A 23017-nucleotide genomic window follows, 5' to 3' on the forward strand; every position below is an offset into this window, starting at 1 on the left:
AAATCTAATAATGGAAGCTAGTTTTTCTCCCCATAGGTCTAAACTATGAATTTGATTATTTTATTAAAATATAATTAAAAAGGACATACCTTTTAACAATACTTTTGAAATGCTGAGGAATCTGTGTGTGGAAATGTCTCATTTAGGTCAACAATTCTTTGTCCATGTACTTGGATCAAAATGTATTCAGATTTCAGGATTTCTCAGATATTTGAAGGGTAATAAGGTTCACATTATACACATTACTTAACACTCCTATTGCAATATCCATAGCAGCACCCAACACTCAAACACATTACTGTATTTGCTTATAAATGAAGAACATAAATCGCCTGTTGAAATTGGGCTCTGTTGCCAGCTGGGTTACAAAAGAATTTCTGGTTTATATGCTTTTAGATTATTTTATACTTTACAGATGCAACTTCTGCCTTAATGCACTTGCTATGTAAATTACTTAAGGCTGGTAGAAATATGATAGATTTTATATTAATTAACTGCTACTGTTTTAAAAATTGTTCTTTTGGCTCCTCAATTCCAATATTCACAGTTAGAGACAGCATAGTGAAAGTGGTTAAGAGGACAAACCCTGGACCTCCACTGCTAAGGAAATGTCTATTTAAGATATATTTAACTTCAAGTTTCCTCAATTATAAAAACAAGGACAAATTTTAGACATTCTGTTATTAGTGAGTTTTTTCCTGTGAATAAATAAGTACTTTCTGTCATATAATTGTGAAATAAATTCTTACAGAATTAGTTTGTATTCCTACCTAAAGGTACAAGAAACCAGAGGAACGAAGTCCATTGGTGGCAGCAATGCAGCATTTCCTGCCAGTTCTAAAGGATCGTTTTATCCAGCTTCTTTCTGATCAATCTGATCAATCTGTCCTCATCCAGAAACAGATTTTCAAGATCTTCTATGCACTTGTTCAGGTAATTTCTATAAAGCAGTTTTTCTGGTCAGGAGTCAGAAAGAATTGGAGTATCTGAAAATAATTTCAATCCAAAATCTAGATTTGATGGATGATATACTAGTCAAATATAAATTGCCAAAATTATAAATACATTTAAAGTCTAACCAAGCACACTTTCCCAGATACATAGATAACTCTAATTTAAATGGTCGATCTTTTTTTTTTTTCTATTTTTTTGTTGTTGTTGTTGTTGTTAAGAATTATTCCTTTATTGTAAGATTTTAGTTTATTTTGCATAGAAGAGCTGGGGAGTAGGCCAAAGTTGAAGGGGTTGAGAGGATTCACCAGAGACAGAGTGGGAGCAGAACACTCTATTTCATATTTACTGAAATACACTGCTAAGGGAGCAAGGCAAGCCAGGAGAGGTCTGCTGCGCCAAATGTGTGTTAGCTCCCTGGCCTGAGATTGAACTCAGGCTGTAATAGCGGTGTGACTTAACCTCTAGACCACCAGGGAGGCCACTGTCCCAGTAATTATAAAACCTGTTCCTAAGTTTAACAGAAATACAAATACCATTGACTTGATGGCACAAAAGAATGGGCTTCATCATTTTTATGTTTTGTTCTAAAACTTCCTGAGATTAAAGATAACCACTAAGGAAATACTTATAGCTACATTCTCAGTGTAATATAATTACTTACCAACAGAGTTTTTAATCTAATCTTTTTGTGCCATATAGGCATGGAAGAGTTCATCTTATCTACCAGGCTGCTTGATATAATTCTTACCATTACTTTTTTTAAAAATTGCATTCAACTATTTACAGTAGCCAAATTATGGAAACAAACTATGTGCCCGAGGACATAGGAGTGGATTAGGTAAATGTGATTATATGTACTCAGTGGAATACTACTCAGCTGTTTTTTTCCCAAAAAAGATAAACTCTTGCCATTAGTGACAATATGGCTGGAACTGGAAGGCGAATAATGATAAGCAAAATAACTCAGAAGGAGAAAGACAAATACTTGATGGTTTCACTTATGTGTAGAATATAGAGAAACAAAACAAAGGGTCAGACAAAATCCAAATCAATAACAAGCCCTTACTATAGAGTTGAGGCTACAAGGCAGGGCGGGAGGTGCATTTCAATTTCAGAGGGAGCACAATGGACTGTAGTGGTTGACTTAGGAGTAAGCCTTGGTGGTAGATGTTGTGTGGTGACATGCATCTGAGGAGGTGAAATTCTGTGCCTCTGAATATTGTACAGTTTTGTAAACCTATGTTAAATCAAAATATATATGTGTGTGTATAAAATCTTTCACATTATATTTAAATAGACCTATGACTTCTCCACTAAGATTGTAACTGTTCTGTTGTCTGGTTAGATTTTGCATGTCTTTTACTTTAAAGATAATCTCTCTCTGTCTTGACCTAAGGGCATTTTAATGCCATTCCATTGACTCCCTATATAATTCTCTTTAAAGTGATTTGGATAGATAATAGCTACACTGTTTGCATTTTCCCTAACTGGTAGGGTCAGTTGTTTTTTTTTTTAGAGCACAAATTTTAGATTAAGAATAGTTTATTTTTGTTAATTGTTCTAGAGCAGGGGACAAAGTATATCTCCAACTTAATTTTTTTTTTAAAGATTTATTTGTTTATGCATACAAGAGCTGGGGTACAGGCCAGAGGTGTGGGGGTGTGAAAGGATTTGCCAGAGACAGAGTGGGGAACAGAATAGGCAGATTGACCGAAGTACACTGCTGAGGGGAGCAGCGGGCAGGTCAGGAGAGGTCTGCTGCGCCATGTGGTTTGCTCCCTGGAATCGAACTTTGCCAGCCAGGAATCAAACTTGTGCTGCAGTGGCTGCAGATTGCTTCATAGGTTGCATCTTAACCCTTGAGCCCCCAGGGAGACCTTTCTCCAACTAAATTTTTGATGCCCTGATTTAAAAATATAGCCATCTGAACTATGAAAATAGGTGCTCTGAAATCATAAATGGGATGTTGACTTTTATGAGCTTCTTAAGAGAGAAGATTTCTCCCAGGAATGGAAGAATGGATCAACAGTAAAAAGATCAGATTTTGTGATTAAATCTTAGTTGAAAAGAGAGACATGTAATCATCTTTAAGGATATCAGATAAGTAGCTGATAAAATTTAGTAACCATTTCTCCTTTTAAAAAACTCTTAAGGACCTCCCTAGTGGCCTAGGGGTTAAGTTTGAGTCTTAAGTTTCAGTCTCTGGCCAGGGAGCTAGCCCACATGAGTAGCAGACCTGTCTTGCCCGCTGCTTCCCTTAGCAGTGTGTTTCAGTGGATTTGCCTGTTCTGCTCCCCACTCTGTCTCTGGTGAATTCTCTCATCCCCTCTGGTCTACACCACAGTTCTTCTATGCCAAAATAAATAAATAAAATCTTTTTTAAAAATAAAAAGATTTAAGAATTCTAGAATAGAAATTTCCTTAATTTAATGAATGTGATTACGAATATCACACCTCATGGTAAAAACAGATGTATATCCAGTAATTTGGGAAGAATAAGCAAGGGTGCTCCCTCTCTGCTACATTTTACTATTGTAAGATAACAAACCAAATCATTCAGGTAAGAAATTTGCCTGTCTACTAAAAACAGGAAATGGAGTTAATGACATTCTGTAGGTATTGTGAAGAATAAAAGGAAGTGTGATTTTCTTTTGAAAGAATTTTAAAATATTGACTTCTTTATTTTAATCTAGTATACACTACCACTGGAGCTGATAAACCAACAGAACCTGACAGAATGGGTAGAAATTTTAAAGACTGTTGTGAACAGGGATGTACCTAATGTAAGTGTCTGTGTATTCTCTTAAGTTGATATTTTATCTTTTGAAATTTTTATCTTTTGATACTTTGTGTTTTGAAATTTTAAATGATACTTGTATAGTTTATAATGCAAGTTTTTTTAGGTAGACACACCATTTCATATGTTTACATATGTGCATGTGCTAAGTAATTTTTGAAGACTTATGTTATTAAGTGCTTGTATATATCACAGTTTGCATCCTAACTTTTCTGTTTTTTATTGTCCAGTTTTAATTAAAAGCTCATAACAGACATCTCTACATGACTACGGTTTTATTTTCCTTGTGATAAAAACTTTTAAGATCTATTCTCTTAGCAACCTTCAATCATATTGTTAAGTATAGTTTAGCAGTTTCTCAAGCTATTTAGATTTAAACTCTATGGGTTTTATTTTTTATTTTTAAATTTTTTATTGAAATAACATTGTATTATGTCACATAAAATATATAAATTTCAGGTATGTAATATTAAACATCAGTATTATATATGTGCTACATTAAGTTCATCACTGCAAGTACAGTTCTATTCTTTATAAACTCTGCTGGTTTATACGAAATGTTGAAAAACATATCCTTTGTAACCAAGTAGTGAAGCAGTGATGTGTCTGTTAGATATGAATGAGAAGCATTCATGTTTTTGTGTATCTGTTCTTACCTTATGCTGCTCCTCTTACATTGTATCATCTCTTAGTATCATTAAATAATTATCTCTTTAAAGGAAACACTTCAAGTTGAAGAAGATGATAGACCTGAGTTGCCATGGTGGAAATGTAAAAAGTGGGCTTTACATATCTTAGCAAGACTTTTTGAAAGGTAAACTCAATTTTTATTTAAAAATTTTAAAAAATTACTTTTTCAGACTTTGGTTTTATAAGTGCTGATGTAAACAAAGCATTATAAAGGAACAGTGGGCCTTTTAATTTTTTGTTTTGTTTTTAGATATGGAAGCCCTGGCAATGTTTCTAAGGAATATAATGAATTTGCTGAAGTATTTCTGAAGGCCTTTGCTGTTGGTGTTCAGCAGGTAAATCTCAGATAATTTTTCTAAGTGAAGACATGGCATTTTTAGGTTAATTGCTTATTTATACTTTCTTCCACATATAAAGACTGTGTGTGAGCAACATTTTGAATCTTCTAGGAGATCTGAGACATTTTTTGTTCTTATAACTTCTTTATACTCTTAAATTATTGAAGACCCCAGCAAGCTGCCATTTATGCAGGCTTTCCCTTGTGACATTTACCGTTATTAGAAATGAGAACAAATTTCATGCATTTAAAAATAATATCCACTACATGTTAACACAGACCACATGTTTTTTTGTTAAAAATTAATTCTCCAAAATGGAAACATTGTACAAAGAGTTTCCTCTTTGCACTAGTATACATTTTCACTAGTGTCTTTAATGTCTAACTTAATGAAAGGCAGCTATGATAGTCATCTACCTCTGTTTTTGGTCTGTTTTGTTTTGGTGGGCATAAAGACATTTTGGACTTACAGATAGAAAATTGGAAAGGACTAGTGCTTTAAAAGACTTTTCAATAATGGTGGAAATTCTTAGATATCATGCCAAAATTTAATAATGGTAGTTTCTTATAGTTTAATTGCACTGTAGTTTGAAGCCGGCAATGCACATTTCATATTTTATTACATTAACACCCATTCGTCTATATTGTGCATTGAATGGATCTTTTATATATATGTTTTATTTTTTATTTATTTATTTATTTTTCTTCTTCTTCCTTTCCGTGAGCAGTCATCTACTTTGTTAAACACTGGGATAGAATGTTTTTGAACTTTATTTGAAGTCAACTAGATGGAGACCAGTAGCAACTATCTTGGATCTCATTATCTTGTTATATACACTGTTAAAATCCCTTCTCTGAATATCACATTCTTTATTTGGTGCCAAACCAACTTGGACTTCATCAAAGTGCCTTTGTTTTGAATCAGCTTGGAGTTACCATATACAGTGCCCCCACCACCCACCTTCATTACAGACTCCATACAACTTCATGTATGTGGGTAAGAGATAATGTCAGGAAGTGTTGCATAAAAAGTGCAATGTGAATGTTATATGTCAAGAAGGGAGAGGACACTGAAATTAACCTGTAGGCTTACATGTTCCTCTTGATCTCTCTTAAGCCTTTTCCCATTGTCCTCTGTCACACCAACCTTAAATTTTGAGGGTTCACAAAGCAATGCAACTGAGGAAGACAACTGTTTAACATTGTGATGTGAAACCTTTCCTGATTTGGGAAGATGGACAGGGAGATAGAGAATGAGTTCCCAAGGCACAATTTTCATTTGCCAGAAAAATTTATCTTCTTGCAAACTGATTATCTCACAGACACATGGTCTAACAACTGACTTATCACACTCTAGCCTCAGTGTCAAACTAAGGCTACTTCAACACAAACAGTCCTCCATCTTGGTGAAATGATTTTTGAAATCCAAGTTAGATTGCCTTCCTTTATTTGAAAAAAGGAAGATGGAAGATTTAGAAAAATGATTATATGTGTGTGTATGGTAATGTGGCTACTTGAAAGCAGAAGACTTAAAAGATAATCTATTTAATGATGATGATGATGGGAAAGAAGAGGAGGCAGAAGGTAGAGTAGGAGGGGAAAGAAAAGGAGATGAGGACAATATTTGAATATCCTCAGGGAACTAGAGCAAGAATTTCCTTACTTGGCATTGGCTCTACCCATCAGTCTGTTGTATAAATGTTTAGTAATTTATTTTTTTTTTTATAAATTTTATTGTTATATTCCCCATACAATTGCAGCCCCCCCATTCTGACCCCAATCCCTCCCCTCCCGCCCCCGCCCCCCTAAAAGTGTCTCTGGTTCATAGTTTTTTGTTGATTTTGATTTTCACTTTCTTATAGTTATTCATTTTCCTGGTCCCTTATTTAAGTTTTCTAGATTCCTGCTATGAGTGAGACCATCCGGTATTTTTCTTTTTCTTTTTGGCTTATTTCGCTGAGCATGATCCCTTCCAGCGCCATCCATGTTGCTGCAAATTGCATGTGTATATATATGTTTTAGTAACATCCTGTGCTGCTCATTTGGGATTTATTGACTCATTGAGTCAATGCAGGTTTTTCCAAGTGTTACTACATTTCATTATTCAATTTTAAAAAGTCATTCTTGAATATCACTAGAGACATTTTTAAATATTGAAAAGCTATAAAAAGTAGATCTAACATTTCAAGAATTCTAGTTTTTGCTTGAAAGCCAAATTTTAACACCAATAACGTTGTTGGTTACTTTCCTTGGAGTGACAGGTTCATTTTGTTCCCTTTTTTTTTCTTTTTTTTTAATAGGAAAAAAGTCTACCCTATACTCAAGTCTGAATAACAATTTCTCTATCTCTTTTTCTTTCAAAAGTATGTGTTAGCGTTTGGTAGAGTTGTTTTGTTGTTTTAGCTTTTTCCCTGACCTTTGTACTTTGGTGTGTAGCAAAAGTGCTATATGTACATTTCCTGTTTAATAATAATTACAATATTCCTGGTTCTTTAAGGAAATTGTTAAGGAAAATTTATTAAACATTTATTTGGCTGTAAAGAATAGGATGACTATTAATCCATTTTAGTGCCACTCCCTCAATTCATGTTAAGCAACCAGAAGTTTTACACCATTGATGGAAATCTGTCAACACAATAACAAAGGCAGATGATGTCTTAGCATTATTATGAAAATAGATTTGTCCTTGCAGATCTTCTGAGAGGTCTATGAAGCACATTTTAACAGTCGCTGTTCTGAAATATCAAATAGAATTAAAACTTAAATAGGTAGTTTGCTTAATATACTTCATAAGTACATTTTATACTTAATAAATTGAAATAATAATTTCAAAAGACTAGTTTCTTATTGTTTGTCTTGAGAACATGGTTTACCAACATGAAATTATAAAAGTGACTTTATTTAAAGAAAAAAAAGTGCCATTTCTTTATGATGTCATGTTTTTGCTGGCTTGTAAGTGGTTAACATTTCTATCTAAAGTTTGATTCTTGATCAAAAATTTTTTTCAAAGGTGTTATTGAAGGTATTATATCAGTACAAAGAGAAGCAATACATGGCCCCTCGAGTTTTACAACAGACATTAAATTATATCAATCAAGGAGTTTCTCATGCCCTCACCTGGAAGAATTTGAAGCCTCATATACAAGTAATAATTTACTATCTGAAATGTTCTTGTATAAAATATAATGGAGGTAACATTGATTCCTATATAGGCTGCAAACCTGCTTTTATTGTTGACTTGCGTTACTTGGTCTGATTTGGGGGATTAAAAGTATAGTTTTAAAAATGATGTAAACTTATTGATATAAACTTATTAAAGGTATTTTGTGAATATTCAGATTATCTTTTAATCTAAAATGGTCTTAAAACTTGCCTTTAGTTCTTATTGTTGGATTATTGTGAGTTAACATTTAAATAATGTAATTTGGAATAAGGGAAGGACTTTATTTCACCAAATTACAATTGAGGATAATTGACTCATACACTATATGAAAAAATTACTTGCTTTATTTAGAACTGTAGAATTTGATGGACTAAAGTTTAATATTGTGTGTTTTCAAAATACTTGGTTACATCCTTTGAGCACCTATATCTTACAATTACTTGTTGCATTACTTGTTATATAATAATATATACCCTGATAGTTGTCTGAGGATGCTGTTAAATACATTACTAATCATAACTAATTTGATATTGTTTAAAAATACAAGAGTGTTAATTTCATATTAACAGTTAATATAAATTTGAAGGTTTCAACTTGAAGACTGACTTATGTTGTTACTTTCTTAACTTTTAAATTGCAGGGCATTATCCAAGATGTTATTTTTCCATTGATGTGCTATACAGATGCTGATGAAGAACTTTGGCAGGAAGACCCTTATGAATATATACGCATGAAGTTTGGTAGGATTTTTCACTTTTTAGAAACAATGTATGTCAGTAGTTATACTTTATATAGTTAACCTAGGGAGTATTAATGCCTTGCCATTGTTTCTGAAAAGCCTTTGTTGATTTAATGTAAGTTATACATTCTTTTTTTTTTTTTAAATATTTATTTATGCATACAAGAGCTGGGCTACAGGCTAGAGATGTAGGGGCGGGGGTGAGAGGATTCACCAGAAACTGAGCGGGGAACAGAACAGGCAGACTGACCGAAATACACTGCTGAGGGGAGCAGCGGGCAAGACAGGAAAGGTCGCTTCACTATGTGGATTGCTCTCTGGCTGGCTGGGGATCGAACTCGTGCTGCAGAGGCTGCGGATTGCTTCATATTGCAGTGCTTAACCCCTTGCGCCACCAGGGAGGCCCCAACTTATACATTCTTTAGACTTTTGGGGGGATATTTATAGTACTTGTCAATGGGAAGTTTCATTTTTAACAGACACAAATACAGTAGTATTAATAAGTTCTGACAATTATTTTTTATGCCTCATGCCAAAACTGCTAGATATTCAAGATTATAAGTTACCACTTAAGTGGCGGTACTTTTAGATTCTCTGTTAGTCATCATCATAAGTATGTGAATTCAGAAGACATGCTGGAAGCTGGAGTCACACACAATCTCTGTTCATGAAAATAAAGAATTGTAATTGACTAATGATGTTATTTAGTCCTACCAAAATCTTGTGTACTTTTTTTAAGTTTGTACTTTTGTGAAAATTCTCACTTCTTGTAAAAGAATAATCAGAAGAAGTTGATGGATTAACATGTAATTTGGGGGATCTGGGTTATAATCATACTCAACCTTGTGTGAAGATTTAGAAAATTTTTAAGTTTCTTTTTTTAATAGTCTTTGGTAAATTATTTGAAAGTGTTGATGACATTATAATTTTCTGTATTAATTTTAAATTTATTCTCTAGATGTGTTTGAAGACTTCATTTCTCCCACTACTGCTGCCCAGACACTTTTGTTTACAGCCTGTAGCAAGAGGAAAGAGGTAGCTATTTAATGTGTAAATAACTTTTAATAGTTAAAGTTCATTCAAATATACTATTTTTAATGTTAGTTTTATAGGTCATTTTGTTATCAGTCTTTCTAAGGATTGTTCAGATATCCAATGGCATATTACTTTCCTTTTGACTCTAGGTACTGCAAAAGACTATGGGCTTTTGCTACCAGATTCTAACAGAACCAAATGCGGATCCTCGGAAAAAAGATGGAGCCCTGCATATGATTGGCTCTTTAGCTGAAATACTTCTAAAGGTATTTCTTAGTGCCTTGGTTTATTTTAACAACTTGAGATATAATTCACATACGAGAGAGTTCACCAATTTAAAGTGTATAATTCAGTCGTTTTCTTACATTCAGATTTCTCAAGCATTTTTATCACCGTAGTATTAGTTATCTCCTCATTTTCTCCCAAACCTACCAGCCTATCCCAATCTACTTTTTTCTCCTCTATGGATTTGCCTTTTCTAGACATTTCATATAATGAATATATTAACATATGGCCTTTTATTGGTGTGGCATGGGGTGTGTATGAGAGGATTTACCAGAGGCAGAGTGGGGAGCAGAACAGGTGGATCTACTGAAATTGACTGCTAAGGGGAGGAGCAGGCAAGACAGAGAGATGTGCTACACCATATGGGTAGCTCCCTGGCTGGGGGATCAAACTGTGCTGCAATAGCTGCCAATAGCTTCATAATGCTGAGATTTAACCCCATGTACCACCAGGGAGGCCTTTGAATTTTTTCTTGTTGTGTTGAAGGATAAATAGCAGGGTAAGAGATAGTATGTTTTTTTCTTTTTGTAGGATTTTTTTCCTTTTAAAAGAATTGATCTTTCAGGAAATTTGTAAAGCACATTCATCCATTCCAAGCCTATAAACATAATGCTTTTGTCATGGCAGATTTTCTAGTCAAGGAAACACTGTTCTAGAGGGATGTGTAGAAACCCCAACTTGATTGTTCACATTGTGTCTGACTTCACAAGTAATAGCTGAAATTTGTTTTTGCTTGAAGTTAATAAAAGCTAGTTATTATTCAAGATGTAGCTAAATGTTTAATCATAATACCATATAACTACCAGGAATCTTGCTCCATGTCATTGAGTTCATTGCCATTAATTTGTGGGTATGTTTTACATATCTTTCAACTTTTCTGTAACTGTTCACCCATCCTTTTCTTAATTTATGAAGTATAAAGAGAATTATTTGTTGTACAGAAGGGAATTGTGACTGGGAATTGTGAGTGACTTAGCACATTCAGATTTCTTATTTTAGTTTAATTGTAAAATAAATTTAGACATGAAAAAATTGCAAAACTAGTTCCCCTTATTCTCTGCCCAGCTTCCTCCAATGGTCACATCTTAACCAGCTAGCCATGCTACTATTATCAAAGAGGAAATTAATATTGATATGATACTATTAATTAATCTACAGACCCCTTCAGTGTTTTACATGGTTTCCCACTAATTGCTTTCTTTTCTGGTCCATGATCCAATCGTTGATCACACATTGCATTTAGTGTCATTTTTCATTAGTCTTAGTTTTTTAAGTGTTTGTTAGTTTTAATATGAAATTCAAGGAATTCTTTATATAAACTTAACTACATTTTAGAAAATATCCTAATTTAGGTTTTATGACAGCATCTTTTTCAGATCTCTAGTAGTCTCATTATAAATGTTTTCTGAGAAAAAAATTTTATGAGTTAAGGAGTAAAATTAACCACTAAATTATTCAAACTATTGCTCAGAAGATACAGTGTACTTACTTTTAAAGCAAATGCATCCAAGTGCATTCAGTATTTTTTTGATGGTAAAGTGTTTTTATTATAAAGTTCAGGGATAAGAAAATTGAATGTGGATCCTGGGGTTCAAAGGATCAGAATAAACATTGCTGTATACCAGTAGTCATTTTTAACACCGGTGTATCTATTTGGTATTTGAGATAATATGGTTTGGAACTCTGAAAAATAATTGTTTTATATTTACAGAAAAAGATCTACAAAGATCAGATGGAATACATGTTGCAAAACCATGTATTTCCTCTCTTCAGCAGTGAACTAGGCTACATGAGAGCAAGGGTATGTTTAAAAACTAATTTATGAATTTATGTTTTTCATAGTGAATGTTTTTAAGTAACTTGTATATTGAAATTTTTTAAGGTTCACTTTAAAAACTATATTTCCTTCTAGACTTCAGTTAATGTAAGTCATTAAATGGCTGCTGTAAAGTGTGCATGGTTGTCATCTATGTTTGATAGCAGTATCTGTCTGTGTTTTTCATTCAGATCTGTTATCCACACAAATACCATGCAGCCAAAGAGTAACTTGGGATCATAGTACTGGTTTAGTGTTGTCTCTTTGGACACCTACCACTGGCCAGCCTCCAAATTCCCTTACACAGAACTTTGAGAACAGAGATATGGTAAACTGGGGGAATTTAATGTAAAGGATGTATAGTAACTCACCAGAATTTTTTTTTTAAGGCTTGCTGGGTCCTTCACTATTTTTGTGAAGTAAAGTTCAAAAGTGACCAGAACCTGCAAACAGCCTTAGAGCTGACACGAAGATGTCTGATTGATGATAGGGAAATGCCTGTAAAAGTGGAAGCTGCCATAGCACTTCAAGTGTTGATCAGCAATCAAGAAAAAGGTAAAGGATTTGCGGTTCCAATAGTATAATATCTTTACATGTAATTATACACGGCGTAATCCTGAAAACTCAACACATAGTGTTTTCACATGGGAGTTTTTTTACTCTTAGTATATCAAGTTTAAAGAAATTTTGGCTGTTTTTGCTAAAAAGTTTTTTTCATACAGCTAAAGAATACATCACTCCATTCATCAGACCTGTAATGCAGGCTCTCCTTCATATTATAAGAGAAACAGAAAATGATGATCTTACCAATGTAATTCAGAAAATGATCTGCGAATATAGTGAAGAAGTTACTCCTATTGCAGTAGAAATGACACAACATTTGGTATGTTATTTGAACCAATCATTTTTGCATTACTTTATAGCAAGTCTTTTCACCTAGTTTATAATAGATAGTATTCTAAGCCTTAATATATATTTAACTAATTTAATTCTCATATAGCCCTATGTGAGGAATATTCCTATCCTGAGATATTGTGGGGTATAAGGTTAAGTGACTTGGGGAAAGGGGTAGGTCTGGGATTCATACCTGAGCTATGTGCCTTCACACTGCCTAAAGTTGAATCATTTCTGCCTTTTTTTCTTCCTGGGTTACTTTGGAACAACTTAAAGACGAAGTTTAGGTAATAGTTAAGGTAGATTTTTTTTCTTACATGAAATTTGTGGAAACAGCTGTTATTTTATAGTTGGCCTTTTTATGTACATAACCCCAAATCTTTGAGAATTAGCTCTGTAAATAAGGGTCAAAGAATGCATGAACAGGTGCCCAATAACTATTCACTTAGAGTCCCTGTACAATGATTTATTTGATTTAGAATTTTATTACTGCTAAATATTTGAGGTTTTAAGATTAACTCTTGATATTTGTGGATTTAAGCAAGGCACAGAGTTTTGTGAAAAATACTGTGTATAGCTGATTTTGATGGGTAAACAGATTTGAATAAATATAGTAAGTAGCATTCATTACGTATATATGTTGCATTTATAACATTAAGCTGATTGTTGATTATTACCCCTTTCCATTACTACTCTCATTTTGTTTCCAAATGATTGGATTTTAAAACAAAAAAGCCCCTGGTGATTAATCTACTGTATTTAGGGTATTGTCATATGTCTGTCAGTAATATTCATAATATTAAACTATTTCTATACTCTGCCCATTTAATTCTCACAGTATCTATAGAGTTCCCAAATAATGTGATAGGAAAGAGGTCAAGTAATTTGTCTAAGGTCATCTAGCAAGTATCAGAGCGTTACCATTTGATTCCTGAGCATAAGCAATTGGAGACATTGTGTCATCTCAATGAAAACATTTAAAACTCAAAATGTTTGCTTTAATAGCAAGCCTAAATTTTATTCTCTTGAATCTAGGCAATGACATTTAACCAAGTAATCCAGACTGGGCCTGATGAAGAAGGAAGTGATGACAAAGCAGTTACTGCTATGGGAATTCTGAATACCATTGATACACTTCTTAGTGTAGTAGAAGATCATAAAGAGGTAAGAAAATGATGCAGTATTGCATAGCTTTTAGGGCATTTCAGACCATTCTTTATCAACTGTTCTGTACTCTCTAGAGGACTCTACTTGCAGGATTATACACCTTGATTTTGCCATTGTTGTTATTTTAGTTCCCTTTTGTAAGGATAGGATTGCTACCTAAGAAATATTTTAGATTCCTTAGTATTAGAGAAACTAGGAACATGAGATTTGTATTAACATCTGTTTACCTTAGACTTAGGATTTATTTACATATCCAAGATTTTTTTTTTTTTATCTTAAGCCTATGCAGTTCAGTGCACTAAACCATCACCATCCTCTTCCTATTTTTCTTTTACTGTTGTCTTTTAGAACGGCAAGAGAATTATAATCTGGATTTTTAAAACATACAGAAAAGAGTAAAGAACAGAGAAAAGTATAACCAATACCCTTTAGCTACCACCTAAATTTATTAGATTTAAACATTTTACAGTATGTCCTTTAGACTATTCCCAGTAAGAGGCAATGATAGATGCAGTTGATGTCCTTGGGGTATCATTTTCTGATCTCATTTTCCTGCTTTATTTCATTAGAAGTACAGTCCTGAATTCAGTATTTATAATTCCAGTGCATATATTTATATCCATGATCACGTTAATAGATTATTGTTAGCCTTTTGTAACATGAGATTTTCCATAAAATACCTTTGTATTGTAGATTATAATTTTAGATGACAAACCATGAGGAGTCTTTGAGGAATTGAAAGTGTGTACATTTGAAATGGCTGTCCTGCTTCTATATCAGATGACTAAATTTTATGTTAATTCCTTTCCTTTATCCCCCACTCCCATTAAAACATTCTGATGACTTATGGAGTTGGAATTCAATTAAGGATCATAGCAACTAATCAGAATTTGTACTGTCAGTTTTATATGACATAAAGGCCTGCTTTACTATATGTAATGTAATTATATAAGTAGCAGTGATTTAAGAATTTGAGGGGGGGGGAACTCCCCGGTGGTGCAGTGGGTTGAGCGCAACACTGTGAAGCTGTCCGCAGCCTCTGCGGCGCTGGTTCGATTCCTGGCCAGCCAGGGAGAATCCCACATGGCAAGGGAGACCTCTCCTATCTCGCCCTCTGCTTCCCTCAGCAGTGCTTTTGGTCTGTGTGCCTGTTCTGCTCTCCACTCTGTCTCTGGTGAATTCTCTCACCCTCCCGCGACTCTGGCCTTTACCTCAGTTCTTGTATAAATAAAATAAATCTTAAAAAAATAAAAAAGGAATTTTTGGGATTGGAAGAAATAATGCCTTCTTTCAAATAAGTTTTCTGTAAGCCACCAACAGTAACTTTTCAGCTATATCTGGACTGAATTAATCTATATTTACATACAAAAAGATCTCTTGAGTGCCTCCCTGGTGTCCTAGGGGTTAAGTCTCAGCACTATCACCCAGGCCAGGGAGCTGTCTGATCCCAGGCCAGGGAGCTAACTCACATATGGTTAGCAGACCTTTCCTGTATTGCCCACTGCTCCCTTTAGCAGTGTATTTCAGTAAATCCTCCTGTTCTGCTCCCCACTCTGTCTCTGTTGACTCCTCACCCCTCAGGCCTATGTCCCACTTCTTCTACAAAATAAAAAATACTAAAAACAAACGAAAAAAGATCTATAGGCCAGTTTGCAGAATGTTTGTTGCACGTTTATTTTTATGATTATTTGCATTTTTCCAAGATACTCATTTTCCTTTACTTTGTTAAATAAACTGAAATGTCAACTTTGGTGTTTGTCTCATTGTAATGGTATGTTATTACATCATTTCAAAAGACTTGAAATGATTCCTTAACAATATTTTTAGATTTAAATGTAGTGGTTTTTGTATAGTACGCATTACTCAGTAATTCGTTCAGTGTGCTGCAATTCCATGTGATTTTTTTTTTTTCCTTCTCTTTTAGATAACCCAGCAGCTTGAGGGAATCTGCTTACAGGTCATTGGAACTGTTTTACAACAGCATGTCTTAGGTACATACTTCTGATTGTACTGAGAATTTCTACTATTTCACAACAGCAAGCACTGTGCTAATGACTCTTTATTCTGTTTTAGAATTTTATGAGGAGATCTTCTCCTTAGCACATAGTTTGACATGTCAACAAGTGTCTCCACAGATGTGGCAGCTACTACCTCTGGTATTTGAGGTTTTTCAGCAAGATGGCTTTGATTACTTTACAGGTAAGTTAAGCTACAATAGAACTATTGAGGATTTCCCATATTTTGATTCATTTTTAGCACAACTGAACGTATTTTTTGGTGTTCTCATCCTTCGTTGTTTGGTTAAGTTATCACTAGCAATTAATGCTCAGGGAAGACCCACAGCATTGATTTTTAATGTATTTTGATTTAGATAGTCTTTCAGATTTTTCCCTTTTTAATTTTTTAAATTTTTTTTATAAAAAGATTTATTTATTTATTTAAGCACTGGGTACAGTCAGAAGCGTGGGAGGGTGAAAGAATTCACCAGAGCCAGAGCGGGGAGCAGAGCAGGCAGAAGGACCGAAGTACACTGCTGAGGGGAGCAGCGGGCGGCAGGAGAGGTCTGTGCGCCATGCGGGACCCTCCTCCGGTGGCCGGGGAGCAGCCGGGGATCGAACCCGCGCTGCAGAGGATGCGGGCAGCTTCGCAACCCAGTGCCCAACCACTGCGCCACCGGGGAGGCCCAAGATTTTTCCCTTTTTAACACATTTTTACCCCCTATACCCCCATCAGTCTTCTCTGCATAATCTTTGTATTTAACTTTTTCCTATTTAAATGTCAAGGAATTTGCTTAGATTTAATTATAAATGAATATGATTTAATTGATTGAATGTCTAGGGGCAAAACAATTTCAGATTTGCTTTTCTTTTTTAGAAATAGCATTTATAAGTAAAGATTTAACTAATGCTTTTTATTAATACAGATATGATGCCTCTGCTTCATAATTATGTAACAGTTGATACTGACACACTTCTGTCTGATACCAAATATCTTGAAATGATATACAGTATGTGCAAAAAGGTAGGTCATTTTTAGTTAATATCAGAACATGTTAGGCTGGTACAATAAAAAGTTTGACAATGTGAAGGTACATGATAACCACATTATTGTGAACAATCCAGTCATAAAATGGATTCATAGAATTAAGGGCTATAATGGTTATAAACTAAAAAGATTTTGATGCCCCAGTAATAGCTTTGACAAATACTTGTCTTCTAGCTGCCCTCTGATAGGGCATTTAATTGAAGTTATATTATTGTTGATTTTTAGAGTGCCTGGAACTTACATTAGCCTCATTCTTTACTGGGTTTTGACTAAAAAGAAGGGGGAAAAAGTCAGGAACCTGCAGATTTTGAAGGATCATGAATGTTTAGAGATGTATTATGAAGAAAATACTTGGAGGTGTATGGAAGCTGTACAATAAATACTTACAAAATATCACAATTGTAAAACCTAAGGGTTTGTTTCTTAAAAAGGCAGAAATGTGTGCCATTTCCTGGAAAATCAAAAGACAAATTTTAACAGTGTTGTTGAAAGGCAGAACACCAAGCATTTTAAAAATTATCTTGCTCCATGAAGTTTTTAGGTGCTTTGTCTTCATTGATAGCATTTCTTTTCTGAACACTATTTACAAAATAATCATCTAGTTTTGTTCTTCATTTATTGTCAATTTTGTTACTTATAGTTCGATGCTCTAGGGAACAAAGATACCATCTACTTTTCCTATTCTAAAACATTTATCCTCATCCAATGTTTTTATTTCTTGCCTAGGGACATTTGTCAGCAGACTGGTTCTTCCTTTCCCACTCTAATGTCAGTGTTTTTTAATTTATGAGACTTGTGTAAAGAAAAGTTCTCCCCTGCAATATTAACTTAGTTTGTTGTGGTTCCTTTCATACAGGAACTAGTTATCAGTCATAAAGGTAAGGTATTTTAGCTACCACATTTGTATTAGAAAGTAGTGGTTGTCAACATGCTACTCCATGTTAACAGAGTGGCACTACAAGGGAGAAAGTTTGATTATAAAGACTGGTATGCCAGCGTGCTACTTCTAGACTATGAAAGATTACTTCAAATCCCTACAGGTGCTTTAGACTACAGTCTGTATAGTGAACATTGTAATCATGTCAATTAGAATATCTTCTTGACACTGTAGATAAAGAATGGAAATTCTCAGACTTTAGAAGTCTTATGGTGCCTCATTGCAATTTATATTCTGTGTTGATCAGGTTCTTACAGGAGTCGCAGGAGAAGATGCAGAGTGTCATGCAGCGAAGTTGTTAGAGGTCATCATTCTACAGTGCAAAGGGCGTGGCATCGACCAGGTCAGTGAGGCTTCAGAAAAGGATTCTTCCCTTGCCTATTTTTTTCTTTTTAGTCACTTGTTATATATCCTGTATGTTACTGTATATTGTGACTGCTCAGTCCATTTTAAATTAAACCATTATAAAATATGTTTAATATGTGTGAAAATACAATTGGCAAGTGTTATCTGACAACTTGTTATCATGACACATTATCACTTTTTAGCAGACACATTTGTCATTAAGTTTCCATGGTCAGTTTCTATAGGACTTCTTTTCATACATTATTGATAGCTGATATAACAAAGTGATATAACATAGCTGATATAACAAGTGTAAGTTTAAGGTATAGTGTAATGAGTTGATACATGCTTATATTGCAAAATGAATACCAAATTAATTTCAGTAAGAATATTGTGAATGCATGATTGTTTGGGGGCACTATTATCTCAGAAAACCTTGACTCTGAATTTGGGTTTTCTCAATAAAAATCTTTTGGATCTTCTAATGGAAAAAGGTTAGTTCAGGCAACAAGTAGGTTAATGTGAACAGCATAGAGTACTGTAAACTTAAAATTTTGGACTCTTTCTTTACAGTGCATTCCCTTATTTGTGGAAGCAGCTTTGGAGAGATTGACAAGAGAGGTGAAGACAAGTGAACTTAGAACAATGTGCCTGCAAGTCGCCATCGCAGCTTTATATTATAATCCACACCTACTTCTCAATACCTTAGAGAATCTTCGCTTCCCTAATAATGTTGAGCCAGTTACAAACCATTTTATTACCCAATGGCTTAATGATGTTGATTGTTTCTTGGGGTAAGTGACAAATTGGATCTTTCTTCATTTAACCTTGCATGGAACTCTGCTTATTAAAAAAGGTAAAGAATATGTCATTTTATTTTATTTTTAGGCTTCATGACAGAAAGATGTGTGTTCTCGGCCTGTGTGCTCTCATTGACATGGAACAAATACCACAAGTTTTAAATCAGGTTTCTGGACAGATTTTGCCAGCTTTTATCCTTTTATTTAATGGATTAAAAAGAGCATATGCCTGCCATGCAGAACATGAGAATGACAGTGATGATGATGATGAAGCTGAAGATGATGATGAAACAGGTAAGGGATTTGCTATGGAGAAAAACAATTATCTAGTTAGGAATATCACAACTTATTTTTTATTGGCCTTAATACAGAAAATGGCATGATAATCAAATGTGTCATACCCATTCATTAAAAGAAAGACTATTTTCTCACCAGAGTGTAAGGTCCATGGAGGTACTTCGTCTGTACCTCCAGTGGGTAAAATACTTTCAGGGATTTATGGTTTTTGTGATGGCAAACATTTGTCATCTGTTAGTTCTAAAAGAAATAAATAAGGATTCTTGTACTAATAATAGAGAAAATATTGTAATGTTCCAAAAATAAGATAGCTATTGCCATTTTTATCATCTACTAACTTAACCATCCTGGGGCAGCAGGAGAGGGGAAGGGTACATAAAAGGTGTTTTGTTGTATATAACATAAACTGTTTTACTTCACCATTGTTACTTGCTTTGGTATGTTCCATAAGGCTCTAGTAGAGCACACAAAATGCTGAAGCTTATATTATGTTATCCTTTTTCAAACCGCTAGAGGTTTAAGAATAATGGTTGGTTTTTTAAATTTTTAATATTGCTGAATATGTAGTTAATCAATTCCCAGGAACTTCTTGAATTTATTCAATTATGATTTTTAATTAATGTAAGTGATTTTAATTACTGGCAGTTTGTTGAGTAGTAGATTATTTTAGTACCTATTTTTAACTTGGCAGAGGAACTGGGGAGTGATGAAGATGATATTGATGAAGATGGGCAAGAATACTTAGAGATTCTGGCTAAGCAAGCAGGTGAAGATGGAGATGATGAAGATTGGGAAGAGGATGATGCTGAAGAGACTGCTCTGGAGGGCTACTCCACAATCATTGATGATGAAGATAACCCTGTTGATGAGTATCAGATATTTAAAGCTATATTTCAAAGTAAGTCAATATATTAAATTCAAGTAACTGCAATTCTTTTCCTTGAGCCTATCTGCTTTTGTTTGTGTATGCACTCTAAAGAGTTATGGGATCAAACATAACTCAGATAGTGCTGCCACTATCTGTTCTAGACTACCACAATAAGGAACAATATTGCATAGAGAAATCACATAAAATTTTTGGCTTCCCAGAGCATGTAACATTTATGTTTATACTCTACTATAGTCTAAGCGTACAGTAGCATTACCTCAAAAATCAAGGTGTAGGGCCTCCCCTGGTGGCGCAGCGGTTGAGCGCTGGGCTGCGAAGCTGCCCGCAGCCTCTTCAGCGCCACCCCGGCTGCCAGCGAGGGTCCCACATGGCGCGCAGACCTCTCCTGCCGCCCGCTGCTCCCCTCAGCAGTGTGCTTCGTTCATCTGCCTGTTCTGTTCCCCGCTCTGGCTCTGGTGAATCCTCTCACCCTCCCGCGCTTCTGACTGTACCCAGTGCTTGCATAAATAAATAAATCTTTAAAAAAAAATCAAGGTATATATCTTAATTTAAAAATACTTTGTCACTTAAAAATACTAACTCTTGGGCTTCCCTGGTAGAGCAAGGGGTTAAGACACAACCTGTAAAGCTATTCGCAGCCACTGTAACATGAGTTCAATCCCCGGTCAGGGAGCTACCCACATGGTGCAGCAGACCTCCCCTGACTCGCCTGCTGCTCCTCTTAGCAATGTATTTCAGTCATTTCTGCCTATTCTGTTCCCCACTCTGTCTCTGGTGAATCCTCTCATCATCCCCCACACCTCTGGCCTGTACCCCAGTTCTTATATGCATAAACAAACTTAAAAGAAAAAAAAAAGCTTACTATCATCTGAATCTTCACCAGGTCATAATCTTTATCCTGGTGGAGTTTCTTACCTTGATATAGATGGCTGCTGATCAGGTTGATGAAAGTTGGGGTGGGTACGTTTTAATATAAGATAACAAAGAAGCTTGCCACATTGACTTTTTCACAAATGCTTTCTCTGTATCACACAATATTATTTGATAGCATTTTGCTTATAGTAGAAATTCTTTCACAGCTGTCCTTTCAAGCTTTGAAGCCAGGCACTGACTTCTTTTCAGCCAGAAAAGTCCTAGCTGGCATCTTCTTTCAGTAGAAGGCTGTTTGTCTACATTGAAAATCTGTTGTTTAGTGTGGCCATCTTCATCATTTTGTTTTAGCTAGATCTTTGGGTGTCTTGCTCCAGCTTTTACATCAGCACTTGCAGCTTCATCTTAAACTTCTGTTATGGAGAAAGCATCTTTCCTTAAACCTCATAAACCAACCTTGCTAACTTCAGACTTCTGCAGCTTTCTTACCTCTCTCTACAGAATTGGAGAGAATGAGGATTTTGTCCTAGATAATACTTTAGCTTATGGAAATGATGTGGCAGGTTTGATCTTCTATCCTGACCACTAAAACTTTGTATTAGCAGGAAGGCTATTTCACTTGTACATTCACTGGAGTAGCACTTTTACTTTGCATACATTACTTGGATAAGTGGTACTAGATCCTAGCTTTGGCCCTATCTTGGTTTTTGAAATCTCTTTTGTATGGAATCTAATCATTTCTGATTAAAAGTAATTAGAGCCCTGTAAATCTTCCTTCGACTTATTTCAATATTGTTTTGTCTCAGGGAATAGGGAAAGGGAGATGAGGAAACTATAGGTTGGTAAAACAGGCACACATACAAATCAGTTAAGTTGTCCATTTTATATGAGTGGGTTTGTCACACCCCAAAATAGTAACAAAGCATCAAAGATCACACCAATCACAAATCACCATTACAGATAGAAGAATAATAAAAAAAAAAAGCTTAAAGTACTGCAAGAATGACCAAATTGTGAGACACAAAGTGAAGACATGCTGCTTAAAAATAGACTTGCCGAACTCAGCATTGCCACAAACCTTCATTGGTTTAAAAAAAAAATGCAATCAGATGAAGCACATTAAAAACAAGGTATGCCTGCATATCATACCAAATTAGAATTATAATAGGATTTGAAAGAAATAACCAATTATATCTGCTGTTGCCAGTTTCAGACATCCTATTTAAAATGTTATTTTGTAACACGCATTATAATAGTATAGATTAAAAAATTTCATACAGTAACAATTCCTCTTTCCCACATCAAATTTCTAGCTTTTCCCCAAAGTAAATGGCTCTTATAATCACTTTGTTGTATGTTATATCTTTGTGTATCTTTTCCCCCAACTCTGCCATAGACACAGTTACCTGTCTGAGAATTTGACTAAAACATTTATGGTCTTGGAATGACTTTTCTTTTTTCATGTGTCATTGTAACTGTAGCCTATTTGGTGCCACTTTTGTTTTAGTTTACCACATCTTGAATTTCAATAAGATATAACATGTGTATTATACTACCTAACTTAGAAAATTAAAATTGGGGGGCCTCCCTGGTGGCGCAAGGGTTAAGACGCAACCTATGGAGCTGTCCTCAGCACGAGTTCAATTCTCAGCCAGCCAGGGAGCAACCCACATGGCACAGCAGACCTCTCCTGGCTCGCCCGCTGCTTCCCTCGGCAGTGTACTTCAGTCAGCCTGCCTGTTCTGTTCTCCACTCTGTCTCTGGTGGGTCCTCTTGCCACAGGCCTCTAGCCTGTGCCGCAGCTCTTGTATGCATAAATAAATAAATCTTTAAAAAAAGAAAAAGAAAATTAAAATTGGCACTGTATTTGAAACATCTTTCTCCTCAGAGTTAACCTGCTGTGCTGTTTATCATTCCTATACATTATGCACTTAGATGTAGAATAAGTTCTCTGATA

General features: G+C 34.9%; 1 protein-coding gene across 1 annotated transcript in view; it reads left to right on the forward strand.

Moving 5' to 3' along the window:
- Positions 1-23017, forward strand: part of IPO7 (importin 7) — a gene marked incomplete at both ends in the record, with an annotated part of 44292 nt that overhangs the window by 18455 nt on the left and 2820 nt on the right. The window contains 19 exons of the mRNA XM_084240605.1: positions 777-933; positions 3648-3737; positions 4471-4565; positions 4692-4776; positions 7789-7923; positions 8582-8681; positions 9639-9715; positions 9865-9981; positions 11712-11801; positions 12206-12371; positions 12539-12699; positions 13746-13874; positions 15802-15868; positions 15951-16076; positions 16801-16898; positions 18107-18202; positions 18778-18998; positions 19093-19298; positions 19993-20199. Coding sequence (XP_084096731.1) covers positions 777-933; positions 3648-3737; positions 4471-4565; positions 4692-4776; positions 7789-7923; positions 8582-8681; positions 9639-9715; positions 9865-9981; positions 11712-11801; positions 12206-12371; positions 12539-12699; positions 13746-13874; positions 15802-15868; positions 15951-16076; positions 16801-16898; positions 18107-18202; positions 18778-18998; positions 19093-19298; positions 19993-20199 — 2423 coding nt within the window. The remainder of the gene's footprint in view (positions 1-776; positions 934-3647; positions 3738-4470; positions 4566-4691; positions 4777-7788; positions 7924-8581; positions 8682-9638; positions 9716-9864; positions 9982-11711; positions 11802-12205; positions 12372-12538; positions 12700-13745; positions 13875-15801; positions 15869-15950; positions 16077-16800; positions 16899-18106; positions 18203-18777; positions 18999-19092; positions 19299-19992; positions 20200-23017) is intronic.

This window comes from Talpa europaea (genome assembly GCF_964194135.1).
Source record: "Talpa europaea genome assembly, chromosome: 1".
Lineage (NCBI taxonomy): Eukaryota > Metazoa > Chordata > Mammalia > Eulipotyphla > Talpidae > Talpa > Talpa europaea.